Source organism: Neovison vison, chromosome 4 (assembly GCF_020171115.1).
Source record: "Neovison vison isolate M4711 chromosome 4, ASM_NN_V1, whole genome shotgun sequence".
NCBI lineage: Eukaryota > Metazoa > Chordata > Mammalia > Carnivora > Mustelidae > Neogale > Neogale vison.
Genome location: NC_058094.1, coordinates 17,020,797 through 17,042,439, shown reverse-complemented (window position 1 = coordinate 17,042,439; position 21,643 = coordinate 17,020,797). Strand labels below are relative to the sequence as shown.

Sequence of the window (21,643 nt, the reverse complement as noted above, 5' to 3'; positions counted from 1 at the left end):
TATATATACACACAAACATACACACACATAGATCTATAAAATACACACACACACACACACTCACACACACACACTAGGCAGCAGGTAAAAGAAAGCACATAAAGATGGAAAGTGTTCTCACCCCCTTCCTTCTCAGCAGGTTTCCTAGAAATTGTGCACACTTCCCTTTGTATCTCCTGTGGTCTCATAGCCACATTCTGCCACAATGGAAGAAAACATAATTTTCCAGCAGGACAGGTTGCTGAGGGTGTTGCTCTAAGGAATGAGAGAATGGATATTAGGAGGCCAACTGACTATCTTCGCCTCCATGTCCTAATAGAGTGAGTTTTTAGCCCCACAATATCCTTTGGCAAGAAGTGGGACTCAATTGCAAAAAACTACTGTGTATGTGTGGTTGAGAGGGTAGTGGGGAGAAGACAAGTAAATCTGATATACCCTCAATTAATCCCACAGTGTATACCTATCAGGATCCCTCACAAAATCAGATTTTAAAAAAGGCAGAAGGGGGAACAGAAGAGCTTCCCCATGCTTATGAGTAGGCTGTGCACAGTGATCTTCCAGAGTACGGTACTGAGAGGGAAGGAAAAGCGCTTTTGCAGGGGCGACTGGAGAAACACTAGTTGTGCCAGGTGATCAAGGTCAGTCAACAGCCATAAATCACATTGGCAGTATGCGACCTGATAGAACCACTTCAGTTCTGTCGTCTTCCTCCCCCAAACCCATAATCCCACTCGAATCAGGAGAAAAACAAATTAATTTCAACAGAGAGGTGTCTTCCAAATACCTCAAAATTGTTAAGTCATCAAAAACAACCCTATTACTGAGTTACCTTTTGGTTGTTGAGCTTTAATAGTCCTTTGACAGTATTTATAAAAGAGAAAAGTGGGCTTTTCATTTTGATGAAGTCTTATTTATCTACTTTTCCTTTTGTTGCTAGAGGGGTTTTTTTGCCACATTTAAGAAATCATTGCCAAATTCAAAGGCAAAGATTTGTCCTTGTTTTCTTCCAAAGATTTTATAGTTTTAGCTCTTAAATTTAGGTCTTTGATCCGTTTGTGTTCATTTTTGTATATGGTGTGAGGCAGAGGTCCAACCGCATTCTTTTGTTTGTGGTTAGCCAGCTTTCCCAGCACACCGTTTGTTGAAGACGCTATTCTTCTCCCATTGAATGGTCTTGGACATTATTTTAAAAAATCAGTTGACAATAGATTAACGGATTTATTTCTGGACTCTCAATTCTCTTGATCTTGTATCTATCCTCTATGCCAATACAACAGTTTTAATGATGTAACTTATGTAACTTTTAGAATTGGGAAGTATGAGTCTACTAACTTTCTCTTCTTTTTCACGATTGTTTTGGCTATTCAGGGTCCCTTGCAATTCCTTTATGCTACTGACTTTTCCAAATCTGAAAAAAAAAAAAAAAAAAAAAAAAGCCACTGCGATTTTGATAGGTATTACATTGAATCTGCAGATTGCTTTGGTGGATATTACCATTGGGACAACATTAAGTCTTCTAATACATGAATACAGGATGTCTTTTCATTTCTTGAGGTCTTAATTTCATTCAGCAACATTTGGTACCATTAGTGTACAAGTCTTAGACATACTTGGTTAAATTTACTCTAAGATGTTTTATCATCTTAGATGCTATTGTAAAAGGAATTACTCTCTTAATTTTCTTTTTGGATTGTTCATTGCTATTGTACAGAAATACAATGGATTTTTATGCTGATCTTATATCCTGCCACATTATTGAATTTATTAGTTCTAACATATTTTGTGAATTCTTTAGGATTTTGTACACATAAAATCATGCCATTCATGAATAGCTTTACTTCATTCTTTCCAATTTGGATGCCTTTTATTTCTTTTTCTTGCCTTAAGTACTATAGACTGATTGCACTTTTAAGCAAAAAAATGTTAAACATTCTCGGCCTGCAATTTCAGCATGATTTTGAAAGTCTACATAGGAAATGTATACATACTACTTCCATGTCTGTAGACAGTACATCATGAAAAGTACAGGAAGCACACTCGTCTTTGTAGCTAATGAACATATACATATCAACATTCCAGTGTCAACAGCATTTTAAACTATGCGCAGTAACAAAACAGATTTTGTATTTGTTTTGCACTGGGTTATCTTTGGGATATTTTAAAATAATGAAGAAATAGAAACAAGTTTGAGGGCACCTGGGTGGCTCAGTGGGTTAAGCCACTGCCTTCGGCTCAGGTCGTGATCTCAGGGTCCTGGGATCGAGGCCCGAATCGGGCTCTCTGCTTGGTGGGGAGCCAGCTTCCCCTCCTCTCTATCTGCCTGCCTCTCTGCCTACTTGTGATCTCTCTGTCAAATAAATTAAAAAACCTTAAAAAAAAAAAAAAAAAAGAAACAAGTTTGAGAAACAATTCTCACCTTTATAACATATAAAATTTATAACAGAAGCTGTACATACAAAATAAAATCCTAGCTACAAAAGATGTATCTGGAGTTATAATCTTCAATAAAAATGAGTATGTGTGTATATGTAAGTACAGAATTACACACTTTAAGGTTTTACAGTACCCCATTGCTTTATGCATTATGTAAGAGGATATCTATTAATTAAGGTATCTAAATTACTAGGTTCTATAAAGCTTTAAATACAATATCCAGATAAACAACAAAAGGCAACTCAACTCTGAAACAGTGTTAGAATCCAGAATCTCTCATATGAGATCATTATCTCCTATTCCCTTTGAAGGAAGTTTCCAACTATTTTACAAACTAATATTAGAATATCTCTGTGAAAAAACAAAACAACAGAATATGCATGGCAGTGAATGACTTTATTGCTTTAAGAAAGAAAAGTATTTTTGGTATCATTAATACAAAATTTATAATATTTATATTTATATAATTATATATAAAAGCTATCTATAGAATATAACCTAAACACAAATTTAGAAAGATATAATTTTCAAATATAAAACTTTTGTGCTATTAAAAAGATATTTAACAAAATAGTTATTAATACATTTGCTGCATGTATAATCACAAAAATAAACCAAAAAATATTTAAAATCTTTATTAACCCAAATTAGAATCATAAAAATTTTTATCTAAATTTTGACATTCAAGTACACAAGTTGTTCAGGGGCCTTCCCACAGATGACTTGAACCCTGGCCTTTAAGTAAATGGGGAGAGAAAGCTAAAAGCAAACAGGAGATGGACACTGAAAAAAAAGGACAAAAGGATGGCAAAGACACAAAGACACTATACTTAAGTTAGTTTTTTAGTCTGATACAAGACAATATTTTTAGGAAGGAAAAACCTTAAAAGTGCTTAAAACAAAAAAACGTCAATGTCACTAATTACTCTTAAGTGCCATAAAACATCAGTTAGCAAAATAACTTTTATTAAGAGCTGGCCATACATTTCAACTACCAATATGCTACAGAATTACTATTACTACAGTGACTTGTTTAATCAAACTTCCAATATTTATCAGCTATAGCTGTAATATATCTTACACATGTACATAAATACCAGGAAAGTTTAAATATTTTTATTTACTATTTTAATCTTTTCCTTAAAGATGCAGGATTTCATCTTCCATCAGTTATACGGACATGACAACGGTGACTTAAATAGCAACTGAATATAAAGAATATTCAATACCAGGACATCATGATCTGGAACAACTGAAGTTTTCTACCTCTTGCTCCATTTTCTGGATAAAGGGTAAAAAAGGAAAAACAGTAACTTTCAGTATGCAAAAAGTTAAAGAAACATCACTCTATTGCCTTTTTTTTTTTTTTTTTTTTTTACATCAACAACCTCAAGAATATTAACCCATGTATATATCTGAGAGTTAAAATAGAAATTTAGGTCAGTATTTATGACTATCACATAAACTGATATCACCAATGGGACTTCATTATTTAAATCCCTTTGAAATACGTCTGAGATGCATTCATCTTAAGTTCAAACAGTTATAATTAAGGCACTAGTGTATTTCCAGATACTAATATTTTGTATTTATAGGTGTTAATATTACATACCTATCATACCATGTAGGTTCCACAGTATACTTAGTAGGAATAATAATTACTATGTATATACTAGTAGGTACATTAGTAGGTACCTACTAATACATTATACTATAGATACATAGTAAACATATTATAGATATGTAATACTACATAGTTACAGATATATTATACTATACTATTATTATCCAATATCTATTTTTAAAAATTAGTATCAATGCCCACTACAAAGCAAGACTAAGTAAAGAGACATAGGTCTGTCTTAAGTCTATCCTGAAAAAGAGGTGTGTATCTTCATTAACACACACACAAAACAGATTTTGTCATAGTCTACTGATACGATAGTTCCAATGTTTATTGAAGAAACGTAACAGTGAAGTGCTAGATTTTTAAAAGTACAGAACTTAGTTGTATCTGGAAATAATCCATAGTCCAAATATTAAAAATGGTCTTTAAAATATCTAATAATTTTGGGCGCCTGGGTGGCTCAGTGGGTTAAGCCACTGCCTTCAGCTCAGGTCATGATCTCAGAGTCCTGGGATCGAGTCCCGCATCGGGCTCTCTGCTCAGCAGGGAGCCTGCTTCCCTCTCTCTCTCTGCCTGCCTCTCTGTCTACTTGTGATTTCTCTCTGTCAAATAAATAAATAAAATCTTAAAAAAAAAAAAAACAACACAAAAAACATCTAATAATTTTATAATTTCTTATATAGATTACTTTACCTGGATAAGTGTTGTTTTGTCATAGTCCATGCGATGCTGATAAATACACTGGCTGATAACTGCATATAAATTTTCCAACTGGAAAATATTGTATTCTTGACTTTTTTTAACAACAGTCTTCAAAAGATTCTAAAAGAAAACATGAGTGTTTACACATATGAGAGATAAATTCCACGAGATATTATAATTTTGAAGATTTGGGCAATTTTTAGCATATAAACCAGAGAGAGGGCAGACCAATTATTTGATGAGACACGGTGACCTCTGATACTTAGCAGTAGCTAACTTAACCATCATCCTGTGGTCCTGATCTCTGCTCTAGGTAACTCCCAACCTAAAAAGACTATAGCTGAGGAGGTAGCCAATCGCAATTTTAGCCATAAATCTCTGGAGACAAATTAAAATATAAGCTCAAACTAGATTAATAAGAAAAAAAGCAACATTTTTTGCAGGGTATTTTAAGGCAATGCAATTACATTATAATGTGAAACAAAGGAGACAGTACATAAATGATGAGCCACCTTATTACTCCTTTTTTTTTTTTTAAAGGACTTATTTATCTATTTTAGAGAAAGAGAGAGCGAGAGTGACTGAGTGAGTGAGGGGCACAAGGGGAGGGAGAGAGACTTAAGTAGACTCGCTGCTGAATGCGGAGCCCAACGTGGGGCTTAACGTGAGGCTCTATCTCAGGACCCGAAGATCATGTCCTACGCCAAAATGCAGAGTGGGACACTTAGCAGACTGTGCCACACAGGTATCCTGGTTCTTTTTCTTATAAAGAGCCATCTTTATAAGAACTTTATAAAACTCCATCTGCTCAGTGTTTAAGGACTGAAATGGACTCACTAGATTTCTGTGATTCCTTAAGTCTGGGCCTACAAGGATATGCCATTACCTCTCAGTTAACAAAAACAAAACAAAACAACAACAACAAAACAAAAAACAAAACAAAAAAGCCATTATGATTAAGTAAAAACCAGCTAAATGTTCCCTGGTGATGGTCAAAAAACAATACGTATGGGCACTTGGGTGGCTCAGTTGGTTGGGCCTCTGACTCCTGGTTTTGGCTCAGGTCAGGATCTCACAGACTGTGAGACTGAGCCCTGCGACGGGCCCCATGCTCGGTGGGGAGTCTGTCTGAGATTCTCTCCCTCTCCCCACCCTCCATACTCACCCTCTGTCTCTAAAGAAATTAATTTTTAAAAAATGTACAGGATCAGTAATGCAGAGAAGTATGTTAAAAACCAGAATATCAACAGACTAGACATCTCCAAACACTGCTTTTATGAAAATTATTCTATACCAAGTTCATCCTTTTACTAAAGATCATTATTTACTGCATGTCAGATTGATAAAACGTTCTATCCCAAATTCATTTTTGGTGGGTTCTGTTATTAATCTGCACAATGAAAGCATTACAATCTCAATTTACATACTTTTAGTCGTTCATGGTCCACAACAAGTGAGGGTGTAGGCTGGGAAAGAATTGCCAAAGCCTTTTCCACACTGATGAGCTGCTGCTGTTCTACTTGGGAACGTCTGGCTCGAGTCATTCGCAGAACACACATTTCTAGAATGAAAAGTTTAGTAACTATTACATGGTTCACAGACATTATGTTTAAAGTACACATTAGGCAGGACATACTTACTAAAACATAATCACCAACTCTGGTTTATTGGCTCTGCTGTAAGATTAAGATGCTACCACTTCTACTCTCAAAAAAAAAAAAAAAAAGAATTACTTTTCAAACGGAGTATTTCAAAGGATCCTCAGCAGGATCCTTTGCACTAAATTAGTTGGGCACAACAATCCTAGAATGTAAAAGCTGGAAGGGACCTCAGTAATCTGGGAGGTGCAAACTGCCATCGATAGGCCCAATATGCCCTATGGGTATAAAAAGGTCTAATTAGAACACAACCATGCCCATTTTACATGTGTGTGAATGTGGCTTTTCTAACAGGGTTGAGTAGCTGGGACAGAGACTGTTATCACTAAATATTTACCATCTGTCCCTTTACAGAAAAAGTTTGCCTATCTGAGCTAGAATAATTTACTCACTGATAAGGAAAATGAAGCCAAGAGAGGTGAAGGAATTTTTTAAAAGATCAATGTACCTAATTATTATAAGAGCCAGAACAAGAACCCAAATCTGCTGATATGTAAACAAGTACCTGTCCCCCTTTAGTGTCCTTAAAAAAAAAGAAAGATAGAAGAAAAATAAAACAATTCTGAATCCAAACAAAACATACTATATTATACAGCCACAGGATTAAGATTTAAAATATCCACATTGAGGGGCGACTGGGTGGCTCAGTGGGTTAAAGCCTCTGCCTTCAGCTCAGGTCATGATCCCAGGGTCCTGGGATGGAGCTCCGCATCGGGCTCTCTGCTCAGCAGGGAACCTGCTTCCTCCTTTCTCTCTGCCTGCCTGCCTACTTGTGATCTCTGTCAAATAAATAAAATCTTAAAAAAAAAAATAAAAAAGTAAAATAAAATAAAATATTTATGTTGAAAAGGCCATACTCTATGTCTATTCTGCTATGATTTTTCAAACACACTAGCACTCATTTCAAGGAAGTCCTAGAAAAAGAACTGCTCATAATTATTAAGCCACTGAAAAAACACCAGTCTCATCATCAATACTTGTTTCTGCACAGCAAAGAAAGCAGTCAAGAAAACAAAGAGGCAACCCACGGAATGGGAGAAGATATTTGCAAATGACAGTACAGACAAAAGGTTGATATCCAGGATCTATAAAGAACACCTCAAACTCAACACACACAAAACAGACAATCATATCAAAAAATGGGCAGAAGATATGAAAAGACATTTCTCCAATGAAGACATACAAATGGCTATCAGACACATGAAAAAATGTTCATCATCACTAGCCATCAGGGAGATTCAAAAAGCACATTGAGATATCACCTTACACCAGTTAGAATGGCCAAAATTAGCAAGACAGGAAACAACATGTGTTGGAGGGGATGTGGAGAAAGGGGAACCCTCTTCGACTATTGGTGGGAATGCAAGTTGGTGCAGCCTCTTTGGAGAACAGTGTGGAGATTCCTCAAGAAATTAAAAATAGAACTTCCCCATGACCCTGCCATTGCACTACTGGGTATTTACCCCAAAGATACAGATGTCGTGAAAAGAAGGGCCATCTGTACCCCAATGTTGATAGCAGCAATGGCCACGGTCACCAAGCTATGGAAAGAACCAAGATGCCCTTCAACGGACGAATGGATAAGGAAGATGTGGTCCATATACACTATGGAGTATGATGCCTCCATTAGAAAGGACGAATACCCAACTTTTGTAGCAACATGGACGGGACTGGAAGAGATTATGCTGAGTGAAATAAGTCAAGCAGAGAGAGTCATATTATCATATGGTTTCACTTATTTGTGGAGCATAACAAATAGCATGGAGGACATGGGGAGATACAGAGAAGGAAGTTGGGGGAAATTGGAAGGGGAGGTGAACCATGAGAGACTATGGACTCTGAAAAACAATCTGAGGGTTTTGAAAAACCATCCGAGGGTGGGAGGTCGGGGTACCAGGTGGTGGGTATTAGAGAGGGCACAGATTGCATGGAGCACTGGGTGTGGTGCAAAAATAACAAATACTGTTATGCTGAAAATAAATAAAAAATAAATTAAAAAAAAAAAAACAAAACCAGTCTCATCATCAATACTTGTTTCTGACCAAAATAAATTTTTTTTTTTTAAAGATTTTATTTATTTATTTGTGAGAGAGAGCATGAGCGAGGAGAAGGTCAGAGAGCGAAGCAGACTCCCCATGGAGCTGGGAGCCCGATGTGGGACTCGATCCCGGGACTCCAGGATCACGCCCTGAGCCGAAGGCAGTCGTCCAACCAACTGAACCACCCAGGCGTCCCACCAAAATAAATTTTTAACTGTTACTCTTCTTTTTGCTTTTTACTTGTTTGACTTGTCCAAAATCCAAACAAATCTACTGCTAAGGATCCAAGAAGATCCAGACAGAAGACAATTTTAAATGAAAACCTTTGGTGGAAAGATCATTAGAATAAATATAAATAATCTTGGACTTAACCTACAATAGAAACAGAGCAATGATGGGGGTGAGTAACATTTGTTCTATATCACTCAGCCAGAACTACAGAAAACTGCTGATTTTGCTTAAAAAGAAGAGGCTATCCTGCCAGTTTTTGAAAACTGTATAGCCAAGCACTTTGCTACATGCTTTAGATGGATTATTTTATTCAAGTTTCAAAATACTTCATTACCTGACCACTATCTACCCCAATTTTACAGAAGAGAAAACCGATAGTGATTGGTCAAAACCTTGTCCAAGGTCACAAGTTACTAAGTAGAGACTAGGACTCAAATCCAGGTCTATTTGATGCTACCTTGTGCTTTTAACGACAGTGATTTACAAGTTCTATAGTTACCAAGTAAGGAAATTGCTATTTTTCCTAATTTACACCTGCATTCTGAAAGACAAGGAAAAATAATAAACTGAGATGGTAATTAGTCATTTAAAAATTTTGAGTTTTTTTTTTTTTTTTGAAGATTTATGTATTTATTTGAGAGAGGGGGTAGAATATGAGCGGGAGGGGCAGAGGCAGAGAGAATCCCAAGAGGACTGAACTGAGTGCGGAGCCACCTCACGAACCTGAGATTGCCACCTCGGGCTGAAACCAAGAGTCAGACACTCAGCAAACTGTGCCCCCCAGGTGCCCTAAAACATCTTTTAAAATTAAAATTAGTAAGTTGCTTGAGTAAGACTTACCTTTTGCTTCATTTTCATCAGAAATATCTATTATCTGAGAACCAGAAGCCTCTCCATTGCAAATAATTTTATCTTTCCTCACTTCTGTGCATCCTGTGGTCTTCCCAGATTCTTCAAGTTCGTTCTCAATACCACAGACACTTGAATTGTTATTTCCCAATTCTATTTTGCTTTCAGAGGCATTTTGGTGTTTCTCATTTTCTTCTACTGAGGACTCTCCTGTGTTTCCAGTCTCATTGTGGTCTACACTTGTATCTTGATTTTCCTCTGTATCACTCTCAATTTTGTCGTCTGTGACATTCTGGCTCTCATCTTTCACCTGTGAAATCCTCCTTCGTTTTGTTATGGTGCCCAAGTACCACTTTGACTTTTTGCGGATTTTTCTCTTCAGCTGAGCTTCAAAGAATTTGAAGAAAAAGGATAAAAGAACATTGGACAATTGGAAAATTTCCCAAGGTCTAAGCAAGTTGTGGGGGGGCGGGAAATACCTCCTGTGATCTAAGAAGGTAGAGAATTTGAGACATTGCTGTAGTTTTTTTTAACGGCTGGAACACAGCAAGAAGGGTAGCAAGTACTGAGAGAAGGCAGGCAATAACACGTGGCAATACCGTGTCATTCCAAGGAGTGTGGATTTTATCCAGAATAACTTTAAGGAGGGCGATGACACGAACTGTCTGATGACTCTATTACAACAATCGCTGTGGCGGGAGTATGAGGAAGGAACTGGAGGAACGGCAAGACTAAAACTGGCCTACACTTGTGTAGGACCACATAGTGGGGACTCTTCTCTTTATGCGTGTACCAACCCCCTGAAATTTCACTTTCACCTGGCCGGGTTTGCTACCATTATCAACATTGTTTCACAGATGGAGAAAACAAAGTTGAAACATTCCGCCTGGGCCAGGTACAGAGTAACTACACTGTAATATTCTGTTTGGGAAAATCACCCACACTGTTGCACGTGCTCGCATTTGAGTCATTCTCACTGTTGTATAATAAATCCATATTTCCCCATTCTATTGTTGATGAACATTTGGGTGGGTCCCAGTTTGGGGCTATTATAAATACTGGTTCTAAGCACATTCTCATACATGTCTTTCAGCGAACATAATGTATGCAGTCCTGCTGGGTATACAGCTAGGGATGGACTGTTTTAAAGGAGACAATTTCTATGTGCTCAATTTCCATATATATATCTACTTGCTCAAGGCTGGTCTGACCCAAGAGCATCTGGTAGTACAGGTCTCTTGCTCCTCTGCCCTTCTCATTCTCCCTTTCTCAGCTGCCTACTCCCATTTTATAAAAGAAGGCTTACTCCACCAATCTCAAACCACCCCAGGATGGACAAGCATGCAATACGTAATGTTCCAACCCCAGCAACACACACACACACACACACACACACACACACACACACAGAATTTTAAAAATTCTATTTAAAAGCATCTGAGATCTAACAAGGCACTGAGGAATTATGATACAGAATCTGGAAAAACAATTGAATAACTGAGAGTCTAAGTTGCTGAAGAGTTGGGGCATTCACAGGGCTTAAAGACCCGAAACTGGAATTAAGAGCCTGCCAAGGAAGGCAGGCCTTGGGAAAAACCATGGGCTCTGGGTTAGTACCCTCTGGAGTTATACTCTAAGAATAAGGAGGAAGAGGAAATAGACTAGAATTTATAGAAATGAAAATCAATTTCAAATCAGTCAATCTGCATTAAGTGATGGTGACTGGGACCACAAGTGGTGTATCATAGAAACCTGGATTTATTTCAAGACTGCAAAGTTGCCTTAACATTAACAAAATCAAAGCAATTTATTGCATCGATATAAATAGAGGAGACTAAGGAGAAAGTAAATGGCATCAGCAGAAAATAAAGGCTAGTTTCATTAAGGAAAAGCTACCTGAGGGCACTTACCAGGAGTACTGCAAGCCACAGGAGTACTGGTTGTCTTGAGTTTTTCATTTTGCTCTGGATCTGATCTTTTCTCACCGGCAGAGGTGGAATTTTGCTTTGGCATCACATGATAGTAAGATGGGGCATACTTGGAGGAGCTACAACCTTATAAATAGACATGGGATATCAAGTCAAATGTCCAGATTTCAAAATTATCTGAAGGGTTAATGTAAAGGACTCAGTACACTACATCGGAAGCATCTTTTTTCTGATGCCACATCATTTTCCTACCTCTCTTCTTCCTAGACTCCTGAATTTCTTCACAAAGCTGCTCAAAGTCTTCATCAAGTTCTTCTTTAATTATGGCATAGGCAGTGTCTCTTAAAGCACAGGCTCTATGCCTAATAAGACGATCTGAGAAATGAATAAAGAATTCAACTTTAAAATCACTTTTAATAATTTACCAAAAATAAACTCAACATGTTGAGTTAAGATCATAGTCACTAAAATTCCTTTTTTACTTTTACCATGAATTGTGTTACTGCAATTGTATCATTCTGTTTTTACTGTTACTCTAATGTTCTGAACATCCGATTCAATATAGCAGACTGAACCTGAACGATTTTATTGCTTCGTCCTATCTAGCTCCCCTTGAAATATCATAAAAACAACAACAACAACAAAAAACAACAATCAATCAACAGCGAGACTATACAACAACATGATGACAACAAAAACAGCAAGGAAGGCTACTGATGTCATTACTGAGCTAGAGACGTAAAGGAATTTTAGAAGATAGGATGCTATTGCACTGACAGAGAAACTAAACAGACAACGGAACAGAAACTGACACAGGAAACACTGGACATGCCCCTCTACTCAAGAGCCCAAGCACTGTGAACCGGAACATGCTTTGAGGCTGAGGGCAGGTAATGGGCGAATGTAAAATTGCTTGAACAACTGGATGGGCTCCCTCCCAGGGCAGCAGGCTGCACTGTTCACACCCAGCTTAGCGCTGGCAGCAACAGCTGTCACGTCAGAAGGATTCTTCAGGGGATTTCGAACGTGGCATTTGGGCTTGAAGAAAGGCACAGGCAAAAGTCTAAGCCCTGGTTCCCCTGGTGTGGCAGCATCAGCGTTGCGTGGAAACTTGTCAGAAATGTAAATTCTCACATTCTACCCTGCATCTACAGAATCAGACACAATGAGGATGGGGCCTTGCAAGCTGCATCCTAACAGGCCTGTAAGGAGAAGCTGACTGCGGCTACAGGCACACCACGGTCTCACGTCATTTAGGTTGTCACATGGACGGGAGACGTGGCAGCAGCGTGACTGCCATGATACAGCCGCCGGCATAAATGCTTCCTTCCTTCTACAGTCAAGGGTTCTCAGGTTGGGAGCCTGCTCCCCAGCATGAACCTACAGAACTCTGAACTGTAGGGAAAAGCCTAGGGGAGCTGAGGGCAGAGGCCCCAGAGCAGAACAGTGAGCTTTTCAATTGTCAAAGAAACTTTCAGTAGGTCCCTATGCTAATTGGCCTAATTTATAAACACTACCAACTAGAAAAACAGAAAGCCACCGTACTGGGGGAAGGGGTTAACATAGCAAACAGGACTATTAAAAGTATTATCCACCGATAGTGTTAAGGACACTACCCATAAAACAAAAATAGTAAGCTAGGAAAAAGAAATATTCTAGGAAATATTTTGGGGTGCCTGGGTGGCTTAGCGGGTTAAAGCCTCTGCCTTCCGCCCAGGTCATGATCCCAGAGTCCTGGGTTCGAGCCCTGCATTGGGCTCTCTGCTCAGCAGGGAGCCTGCTTCCCCACCCCTAGCACCTGCCTGCCTCTCTGTCTACTAGTGATCTCTGTCAAATAAATAAATAAAATCTTAAAAAAAAAAGAAATATCTTAGAAAAATTTAAAATTTTATTTATATTATTATATATTAATATAGTTATAAGTGTAAATACATTCAATATTTACTTGTCAATATTTAATATTTTAAGAAAAATATTTTTGGATATGAGTAAGTGTATATCAAATATATGGTTGACTATATCATTATATATAAGAACAAATAAGTCATTAAAAATCCCTTACTCTGTAAATTTTATTTTTTTAATAGATTGCATAGGGGAGGACAGATTAGGTATAGGTATAGAAAAGGTCTAAAAAGATATCCCCAAACTTAACAGTGTCCACCTCTGGAGAGAGGAAATGAGGGACTTATGAAGTATGGATGACTTACAATATTATATGAGTTTCAAACGTACAACACAGTGATTCAACATTTATATACATTATGAAGTGATCACCATAATGAATCTAGAGGGTTTGGTTTTTAAAATATTAGCAAGTTGGGGTATCGGGGTGGCTCAGTGAAGTGTCCAACTTGGTTCTGGCTCAGGTCATGATCTCATGGTCCTGAGATGGAGCCCCGCATCAGACTCCACGCAGCGTCTACTTGAGACTCTGCCCTTCTCACTGCTCTCTCTCTCTCTAAAATAAATCTTAAAAAAAAAAAAAAAAAAAAGCAAGTATCCTATATTACTTCTGTAATAAAAATCACAGTGGTCTTAACTAAGAAAATTCTTTTAAACCTTTTTTATTGCAGAGTGTTTATTTTCCACTTGGAGAAAGAGTGCTGATAAACAAAGGAAAGAAGTGAAGTTGTTGTACAATTCTGTGTCATTAGAAGGTAGGCCACGGAACTGTAAATACGGGTATTCTGTAGTCAAAGAAACCTGCATTCAAATTCTGCCTCTGCCACTTTCTGGCAGTATAATCCCAAGTTTTTTATTTTTTCCTTAAAGATTTCACTTACTTATTTGACAGAGATCACAAGTAGGCAGAGAGGCAGGCAGAGAGAGAGGAGGAAGCAGGCTCCCTGCTAAGCAGAGAGCCCAATGTGGGGCTCAATCCCAGGACCCTGGGATCATGACCTGAGCCGAAGGCAGAGGCTTTAATCCACTGAGCCACCCAGGCACCCCCTAAGTTTTTAAAATTCATTTTCATCAACTGTAAAATGAGAATAATCTTGTATTGAATGGCACTGTGGATATAAAATGTTTATAATATGTCACCTCACTACATGTTAGCGGTCCCTGTTCCACCCCCCAGGGGGAAAAAACCCACTAATGCTCACCTCCAGGATCTCTATCTGGATTGTATTCTAAAGCATTACTACAGATTAGATCAATATCACTCAAATAGTCTTTCACAGTCAGATACTTGTGGAGATCAATTTTACTGATTACAGATGAAAGGTCCATTGGTTGCTTTATCACAGTGACATAATCAGGAACCTAAAATTCAAGCAAATGACCAAATCACTAAGTTAACTCTGAACATAAAAAAACATCTGAGTCCAGTTGCTCTGCCAGGCAATACAGGGGAGAGAGAATAAATACATAAGAAATAACAATAATGTATTAATATGAAACCTTTGACTCTATTTAAAGCTGGTTTTGTTTTGTATTTACTTCTGTTCTTGGGCACTTATATCTCCAGTAATATCTTATTCCTCTTTCCTTATCCAAATGTCACCCATCCTTCAATGTCAACTTAAGACTTCAGCTTTACTCTCTAACTCACTCCAAACCATGTAGGTCACAATAATATTATGTAGCATTAAGTCAATCTTTTTTTTTTTATTCAAATTTTATTCTAGAGTATTTTTTCAATGTTCAACAGAATTCTACTGTTCTCTCTGAAATGATCACTTTTTTTTTCAATTTATTTATTTTCAGAAAAACAGTATTCATTATTTTTCACCACACCCAGTGCTCCATGCAAGCTGTGCCCTCTATAATACCCACCACCTGGTACCCCAACCTCCCACCCCTCCGCATTAAGTCAATCTTAAATCACGTCTAGAATGTTTGGGTTGGCAGACAAAGTTAACTGACTACTCTTTAGAGGAAAGAAAAATGCATTACGCATAGCTTTGAAGCCTCCACGTGGTTAGGACACCACTCAGTATATTCTACATAAAATAAGCTCAGAGAGTAGACAGGGAACCACATAAACAACTCAAATATTCTCTAGTTCATTATAGTTTAGAACACATTCGAGCCAAAGATTAAATCAATACCTCATCAGGGTCAACAGGTTTAGTAAATACTCGGAATCGCTTGTCAATAGCAAGCCTATGTGTAACATTCCTCAAGAAAATCCTCAGTTCTCTAAAGGTATCTTCCTCTTGTTCTTCTAGTCGTTTCACTTCTTCTGCTGTCAGCGGTCTTGGCTCAGGTGGTGGTGCTACAGGGAGTACCTCCAAGGCCTGCAAAACTTCACGTGAATGCAAGATTTTAGTTACTACTCTCCCATCACAACAAGAGTGACAAATGATTCAGTGGTCAAGCTTCAGGGACTATCCTCCTCACATCTGCTGGGATTTAGAGGATTTGAAATACTCAAGTGCTACCATAATCTCTATCTCTAGTTCCCCTCCAACTGGTAATTTGTAATTTTTAATGTTAATTCCTAGGTCATTACCTCTTTTCCATTTTAAAATCATTTAAGAGGCTATTAAAACTTTGAAAATGCATTATTTCCAGCACAAGAAAATTCTATTAAAAAAGCTTTTCACTAGTTAATTTCTGAACTAATAAAAAGTTGTGGTATGTTTCCAATGTAATAAGTTTAATTTTGTTTAAACAGACATGCACTGAATACTCAGGATAAAAGAAGGCATATGAGAGTGCTGCCCCAACAAATTGACAATCTATAAGGGGGTAAGACAATGATCACATCACTAATGTCATATCAGTAGGATGAAAAAAAGTACAATGGGTCATAATGGTAGAAAATTAATTTTGCCTAGCTCTGTGAAGGAGGGAAAAATGAGTTCTAGTAGGACAAGTGGTTCCTTAGGCAGAAATAGGCAAGAAGGGTAGAAACATTGATGACAGAGAGCAAGCATAAATGAAATTACGAAAAGACAAGAATATGTTGCATGTAGTGTAAAGACAGAGTGTTTTGCGAAGAAAGAGACGGGGGAAGGTGGGGAGAACAAATGTGCCAAAAATGGGCTTGAGCAGACGGGCTGGAGCTTTGCTATGAATTCCAGCTCAAATTCTCCATGGACTAGGACTACACTAGGAAAGGCCTTGTACACTCTAATGGGAAGCTTAGAGACATGTAAGCAAACCTAATGACTGAAGTTTTGAGTTTGTGTTATTAGAAGATGATGATGCCATTAATATTTTATTCCCACTTTCTCAAAATTATTATATGTCAAATTCTGATAAACTAACCTGCTTTCTTCTTTGATAAAGGAGGCTTAGCAGCTTGCTTTAGAATTAGATCTTCAAAAAATTTTGTTCTTTCTTCTTTACCAGGTAACTGGACATTGAAAATTTCTCCATAATCACGGATAAACAATTCTTGCACCTTAAAGGAGAAAATATATGCATTACATATGTGTATGCACAATACTATGTAAATATCAATCAATGCAACAGTAGGTTATTACACGCATTTTTTTTTTTTAAGAGATTTTATTTATTTGACAGAGATCACAAGTAGGCAGAGAGGCAGGGGGAAGCAGGCTCCCTGCTGAGTAGAGAGCCTGATGTGGGGCTCTATCCCAGGACCCTGAGATCACGATCTGAGCCAAAGGCAGAAGAAGCTTTAACCCACTGAGCCACCCAGGCGCCCCTACACACATATTTTTAATGACCTGAACTGTTTAAGAAAGAGATGTTTTTAAAACACAGATCTTTTATGTATGCTGGAGTTACATATAAAAGACGTATGCAACAGATTAGGAACTAAAATATATGGGATCTTCTTTAAAATTCAAGACTCCAACATATAATTCATGTGGCAACTGACATGGCAATATTTAATTTGAAGGGCTTTTCTGAGATCGGCTGATTCACTTTCACAACCCAAGTGAGATACGCTGGCTGGCTCAGTTCGTAGACCATGCAGCTCTTGATCTCGCGGTTATGAGTTTTGAGCCCTACCATGGGTGGAGAAATTACTTAAAAATGAAATCTTTAAAAAGAAAAAAAAAATAGTAAAGGCTAGAAAATAACAAGTGCTGGTGATGATGTAGAAAAGTTAGAACCCCTGAGCGAATGGAATGTTAAAATGGTGCAGCCTCTGTGGAAAACATAGAATTGCCATGTAATCCAGTATACAGATATGAAGAGCTGAAAAAAAAAAATAAAATAAAATAACCCACCAAAACCCACCACTCAAACACATACTTGTATACCAATGATCACAGCAGGATTATTCATAGTAGGCAAGAGGCAGAGACAATCCCAATGTTCATCACCAGATGAATATAAAAAATGTGATATATACATAAAATGGAGTATTATGCAACCTTAAGAAGGAGTGGAATTGTAATGCATGCTACAACGTAGATGAAGTTTGAAAACATGCTAAGTGAAATAAGCCAGTCACAAAAGGTCAAATACCATATGATTCCACTTATACAAGGTATGTAAAAATTCAGAGAGAAATTTATTATAACAGAGGTTACTAGGGGTTAAAGAAAGGAGGGAATGGGGAGTAACTGGTTAATGCGTATAAAGTTTCTGTTTGAGATGATGAGAAGTTCTGGAAAAGATAGTGGTGATGGCTGCACAACACTATGAATGTACTCAATATAATGTATTTGAGGTCGCTGAATTATACACTTAAAAATGGTTAAAATGGTAAATTTTATGTTATGCATATTTTACTGCCAAAAGAAAGGCAAAAGAGATCCCAAAAGAATGTTTCTAAACAACTCTTGACCTTTTCCAGTAGTTTTTACAAAGGTTTTATTTACTTGACAGAGAGAGAAGAGAGAAAGTGCGAGGACACAAGCTGGGGGAGGGGCAGAGGGTGAGGGAGAAGCAGGCTCTCTGAGCAGGGAGCCCGATGTGGGGCGATCCCAGGACCCAGAGATCAAGACCAGAGCTGAAAGCAGACACTTAACTGACTGAACAACCCAGGTGCCCCCCCTTTTATTCATTATTATTATTAGAGGAAAATAATGTTTATTTCTTGTGTGATGCTTATGTACTTTGTTTTGGGTATGTCTGACATACAGAAGTTTACATTCATAGCTTTTGCATCACCTCATTTACAGGGTCTTCCATGCTCCCGTATAAGAAAATGTTCCTGGTATGTTATATGAAGCTTTTTGTCCTATTATCTCCACATCATTTATGAAAATGTCTCTATCTTTGCTAATTCATTTACTCAACTTCTTTGTAAACAAGAGTCTCATGGATTTTATTATGTTAATTTCTCTAAGCCAGCCCAAATTCCACAATTTTAATTTCTAATTTTGAGGTATGCTTTAGTATTTGGTGGGCCAAGAACCTCATTGCTTTTTCAATATTTTCTTGGAAATTCAAGCACTTTTTTCCCCTTCATCACTGAATTTTAGGATCCTAGCTATTTTGCTGCGATTTTTATTGGAATTTGTGTCTCTTCCCCCTTTCTGGTGGCCTAGATGTTATATGCTCTATTTCTACTCTTTTATTTTAACAGATAAAGTTAAGTTTTAACTCTAAGTTTTAACAGATAAAGTTAAACTTTTTCTAGCAAACTGTAAGGTTAATCAATATCTACATATCACACAAAAATCTGAATGTGCTTTTACTTCTTTATTCTCCTCCGCTATGCTCTTCCTGGCATTATCAAATTCAGACTAAGATCATCTGAGTTTCATATTTCTTAAACATTTTTTTCTATCACAATTTCCTGACAGTAAGTTTTACTGTTTTCTTTGTTCACTGCTTCTTATTTCTACAAAATAAAGATCCAAGAGAAATTTCTAATCCTTTAATAATTAATTCTTTCAGTCAAGGGTTTATAAGTAATAGATTCCCAGGCATTACATATTTGAAAATGTCTTTTGGGGCATCTGGGTGGCTCAGGTGGTTAGGCATTTGACTCCTGATTTCAGCTCATCATCTCAGGGTTGTGAGTTTGAGTCCTGCATCAGACTCTGCGCTGGGCACGGAGCCTACTTAGGATTCCCTCTTTCCCTCTCCCCCCGCCTCTCTCTCTAAAAATCTGAGGGACGCCTTGGTGGTTCAGTTGGTTGGACGACTGCCTTCAGCTCAGGTCATGATCCTGGAGTCCGGGGATCGAGTCCCGCATCGGGCTCCCAGCTCCACAGGGAGTCTGCTTCTCTCTCTGACCTTCTCCTCGCTCATGTTCTCTCTGTCTCTCTCAAATAAATAAATAAAATCTTAAAAAAAAAAAAAAGTTCTTAAAAATCTTAGCTTTGTTCTCTCTCTCAAATGCTAACTTTGTTGAAAAGAAAAATATTTTCCTTCAAAACTCTGGAAATAAATATTGCTCACTTGCGTCCTTAGTAGCTAGTGTTACCAATGAGAAGGTAGAAGCAATTTGATTTTCAGTCCTTCCTAGTAATATTTTCTCTCTTGGTAGATTTTTAAATTTTCCTCTGTACTTCTGAAATCCTGAAAGTTTATCTAGATGTGGGCCTTTTAATATCCACCAGTTAGAACACAGAAACTCCTACATCTGAATTTAAGGTATTGCTTAACTCTATAAAATATTCTAGTATGTGAATATTTTCTCTTCTACATTTATTTTCTCTTCTCATATGGTCCAATAAATGCGTGTTAGACGCAAACTGATTGCCTTTATTTTAGCTTTTTTCCTCCCTTTTCAAATCCCTGTCCTTTTGTATCATACACCATAAGAATTCCTGGTCCCATGATGTTCCATTTCAATAATTCATTCTTCATCTGTGTTTGCTCCTTTTCAAAAGCTTCATGGAATTTTTTTTATTGGGGGGGGAGTTATTTCATAATTCATAATTCATAATTATCTCCAATTGGTTCTTTTCTACAACAGTCTGTTGGTGATGCATGGATATGATTATTCATTGAACTGTCTTTCTCAAATACTTATTTATAGCTCATCTTTTGCCTTTGAATTCTTAACTACCCATAGATGATGCTTCTGTTTATTCTAGCTTCTAGTTCCAGTGATTATGAAGAAGCCTATCTATACTGGAAATAGAATGTACCTGTAATTTGCTTTCTGGGCAACAAGGTCTCCCCATTCTTCCTGATACTGGCAGCCACAGATAGTCCCTGCTCTACCATGGTGGTCTTTGGGCCCACCCTCACCGCTCTAGCTAAGCACGAACGACTCCGGTGACTGCTGCTTGGCAAGGCAGAAGTGAGGTGGAAAGAAAGCAAGTTGGAAAGCCACGTGATGAGAAGGGGAAAGTTCTCTCAGCCCGTGTGTGGAACGACCACATGGGGGAGGACAGACCTGAATGCAGTCACCTGCGTGGTATAGTTAAGTGAACGAGAAATAAATTTCTGTTGTATTAGTAACACTAAGGAATATACCCTATCACAAAAGAAATGTTTAGTGTGAAGAAGCCTGGGTCAGATTGGGGAGATACAAATAAACAGAGTAATCATATATACAAATAGCTTTCATGATGAAAAGAGATTTAACAGGTTCTATATAGTACCCGGAAAACAGAGATTAAGATAAGAAAATCTTTCAAAATAGCTGATTTCTTTAGAAGTCAGCGCTAACAAACTGAACGGTGAGGAAAGGGTCTCAACAAAGCTGAAATATCCATATGAAGAATCCAATATAAAGGAAGTGTCCAGAATCAGATTAACTAAACTAGAAGCCTTTGAGTCTGTAACATACATGTTACAGATAAATAAATAAATCCATGTTTATTTCCTGGATTATTCCATTTCCAGTTGAATAACTCACAATCAACTATTAGAACAGAGGTAACAGGGACATCACCTTGTCCTCCGATAACTTGAGCTCATTTCCTTCATTCTGCTCTTCACTCACTGCTCTGGCCACCCTGGTCTTGCTGTTTCTTCCAACACACCAAACACACTTTTGCTTCAGGGTCTTTGCACTTCCTTTTCTTCTGCCAGAAACCCTTGTCCCTCAGATGCCCAACGGGGTTACTCACTGCCTTACTTTTTTCAGGTCTTTCCTCAAAAGTCATCTTCTTAATGAGGTCTTACTTAAGACTGTTTAACATCGTGACCCATCACAGTCTTTTGGTATTGCTTAGCTAAATTTTCCTCCATAGCAAGAGGTTAATATTATATATTTTATTTCTTTTTCTCTCCCCCTACAATTAAAATGTAAGCCCTAGGAAGATAGAAATTTTTGTCTCTATTTTTCAATGCTATATTCCCAGTATCTAGAACTATGCCTAAGAATAAGTACTCAAT

At 37.6% G+C, this 21,643-nt stretch overlaps 1 protein-coding gene across 1 annotated transcript in view; it reads right to left on the bottom strand.

The window, feature by feature from the left end:
- Positions 1–2,810: 2,810 nt before the first annotated feature.
- Positions 2,811–21,643, bottom strand: part of ATAD2 (ATPase family AAA domain containing 2) — a 68,354-nt gene continuing 49,521 nt past the window's right edge. The window contains exons 20-28 of the mRNA XM_044245001.1: positions 16,688–16,823; positions 15,523–15,719; positions 14,575–14,734; positions 11,720–11,842; positions 11,450–11,593; positions 9,531–9,926; positions 6,190–6,323; positions 4,754–4,882; positions 2,811–3,714 (exon numbers count right to left, since the gene is read on the bottom strand). Coding sequence (XP_044100936.1) covers positions 3,670–3,714; positions 4,754–4,882; positions 6,190–6,323; positions 9,531–9,926; positions 11,450–11,593; positions 11,720–11,842; positions 14,575–14,734; positions 15,523–15,719; positions 16,688–16,823 — 1,464 coding nt within the window. The 3' untranslated portion in view covers positions 2,811–3,669. The remainder of the gene's footprint in view (positions 3,715–4,753; positions 4,883–6,189; positions 6,324–9,530; positions 9,927–11,449; positions 11,594–11,719; positions 11,843–14,574; positions 14,735–15,522; positions 15,720–16,687; positions 16,824–21,643) is intronic.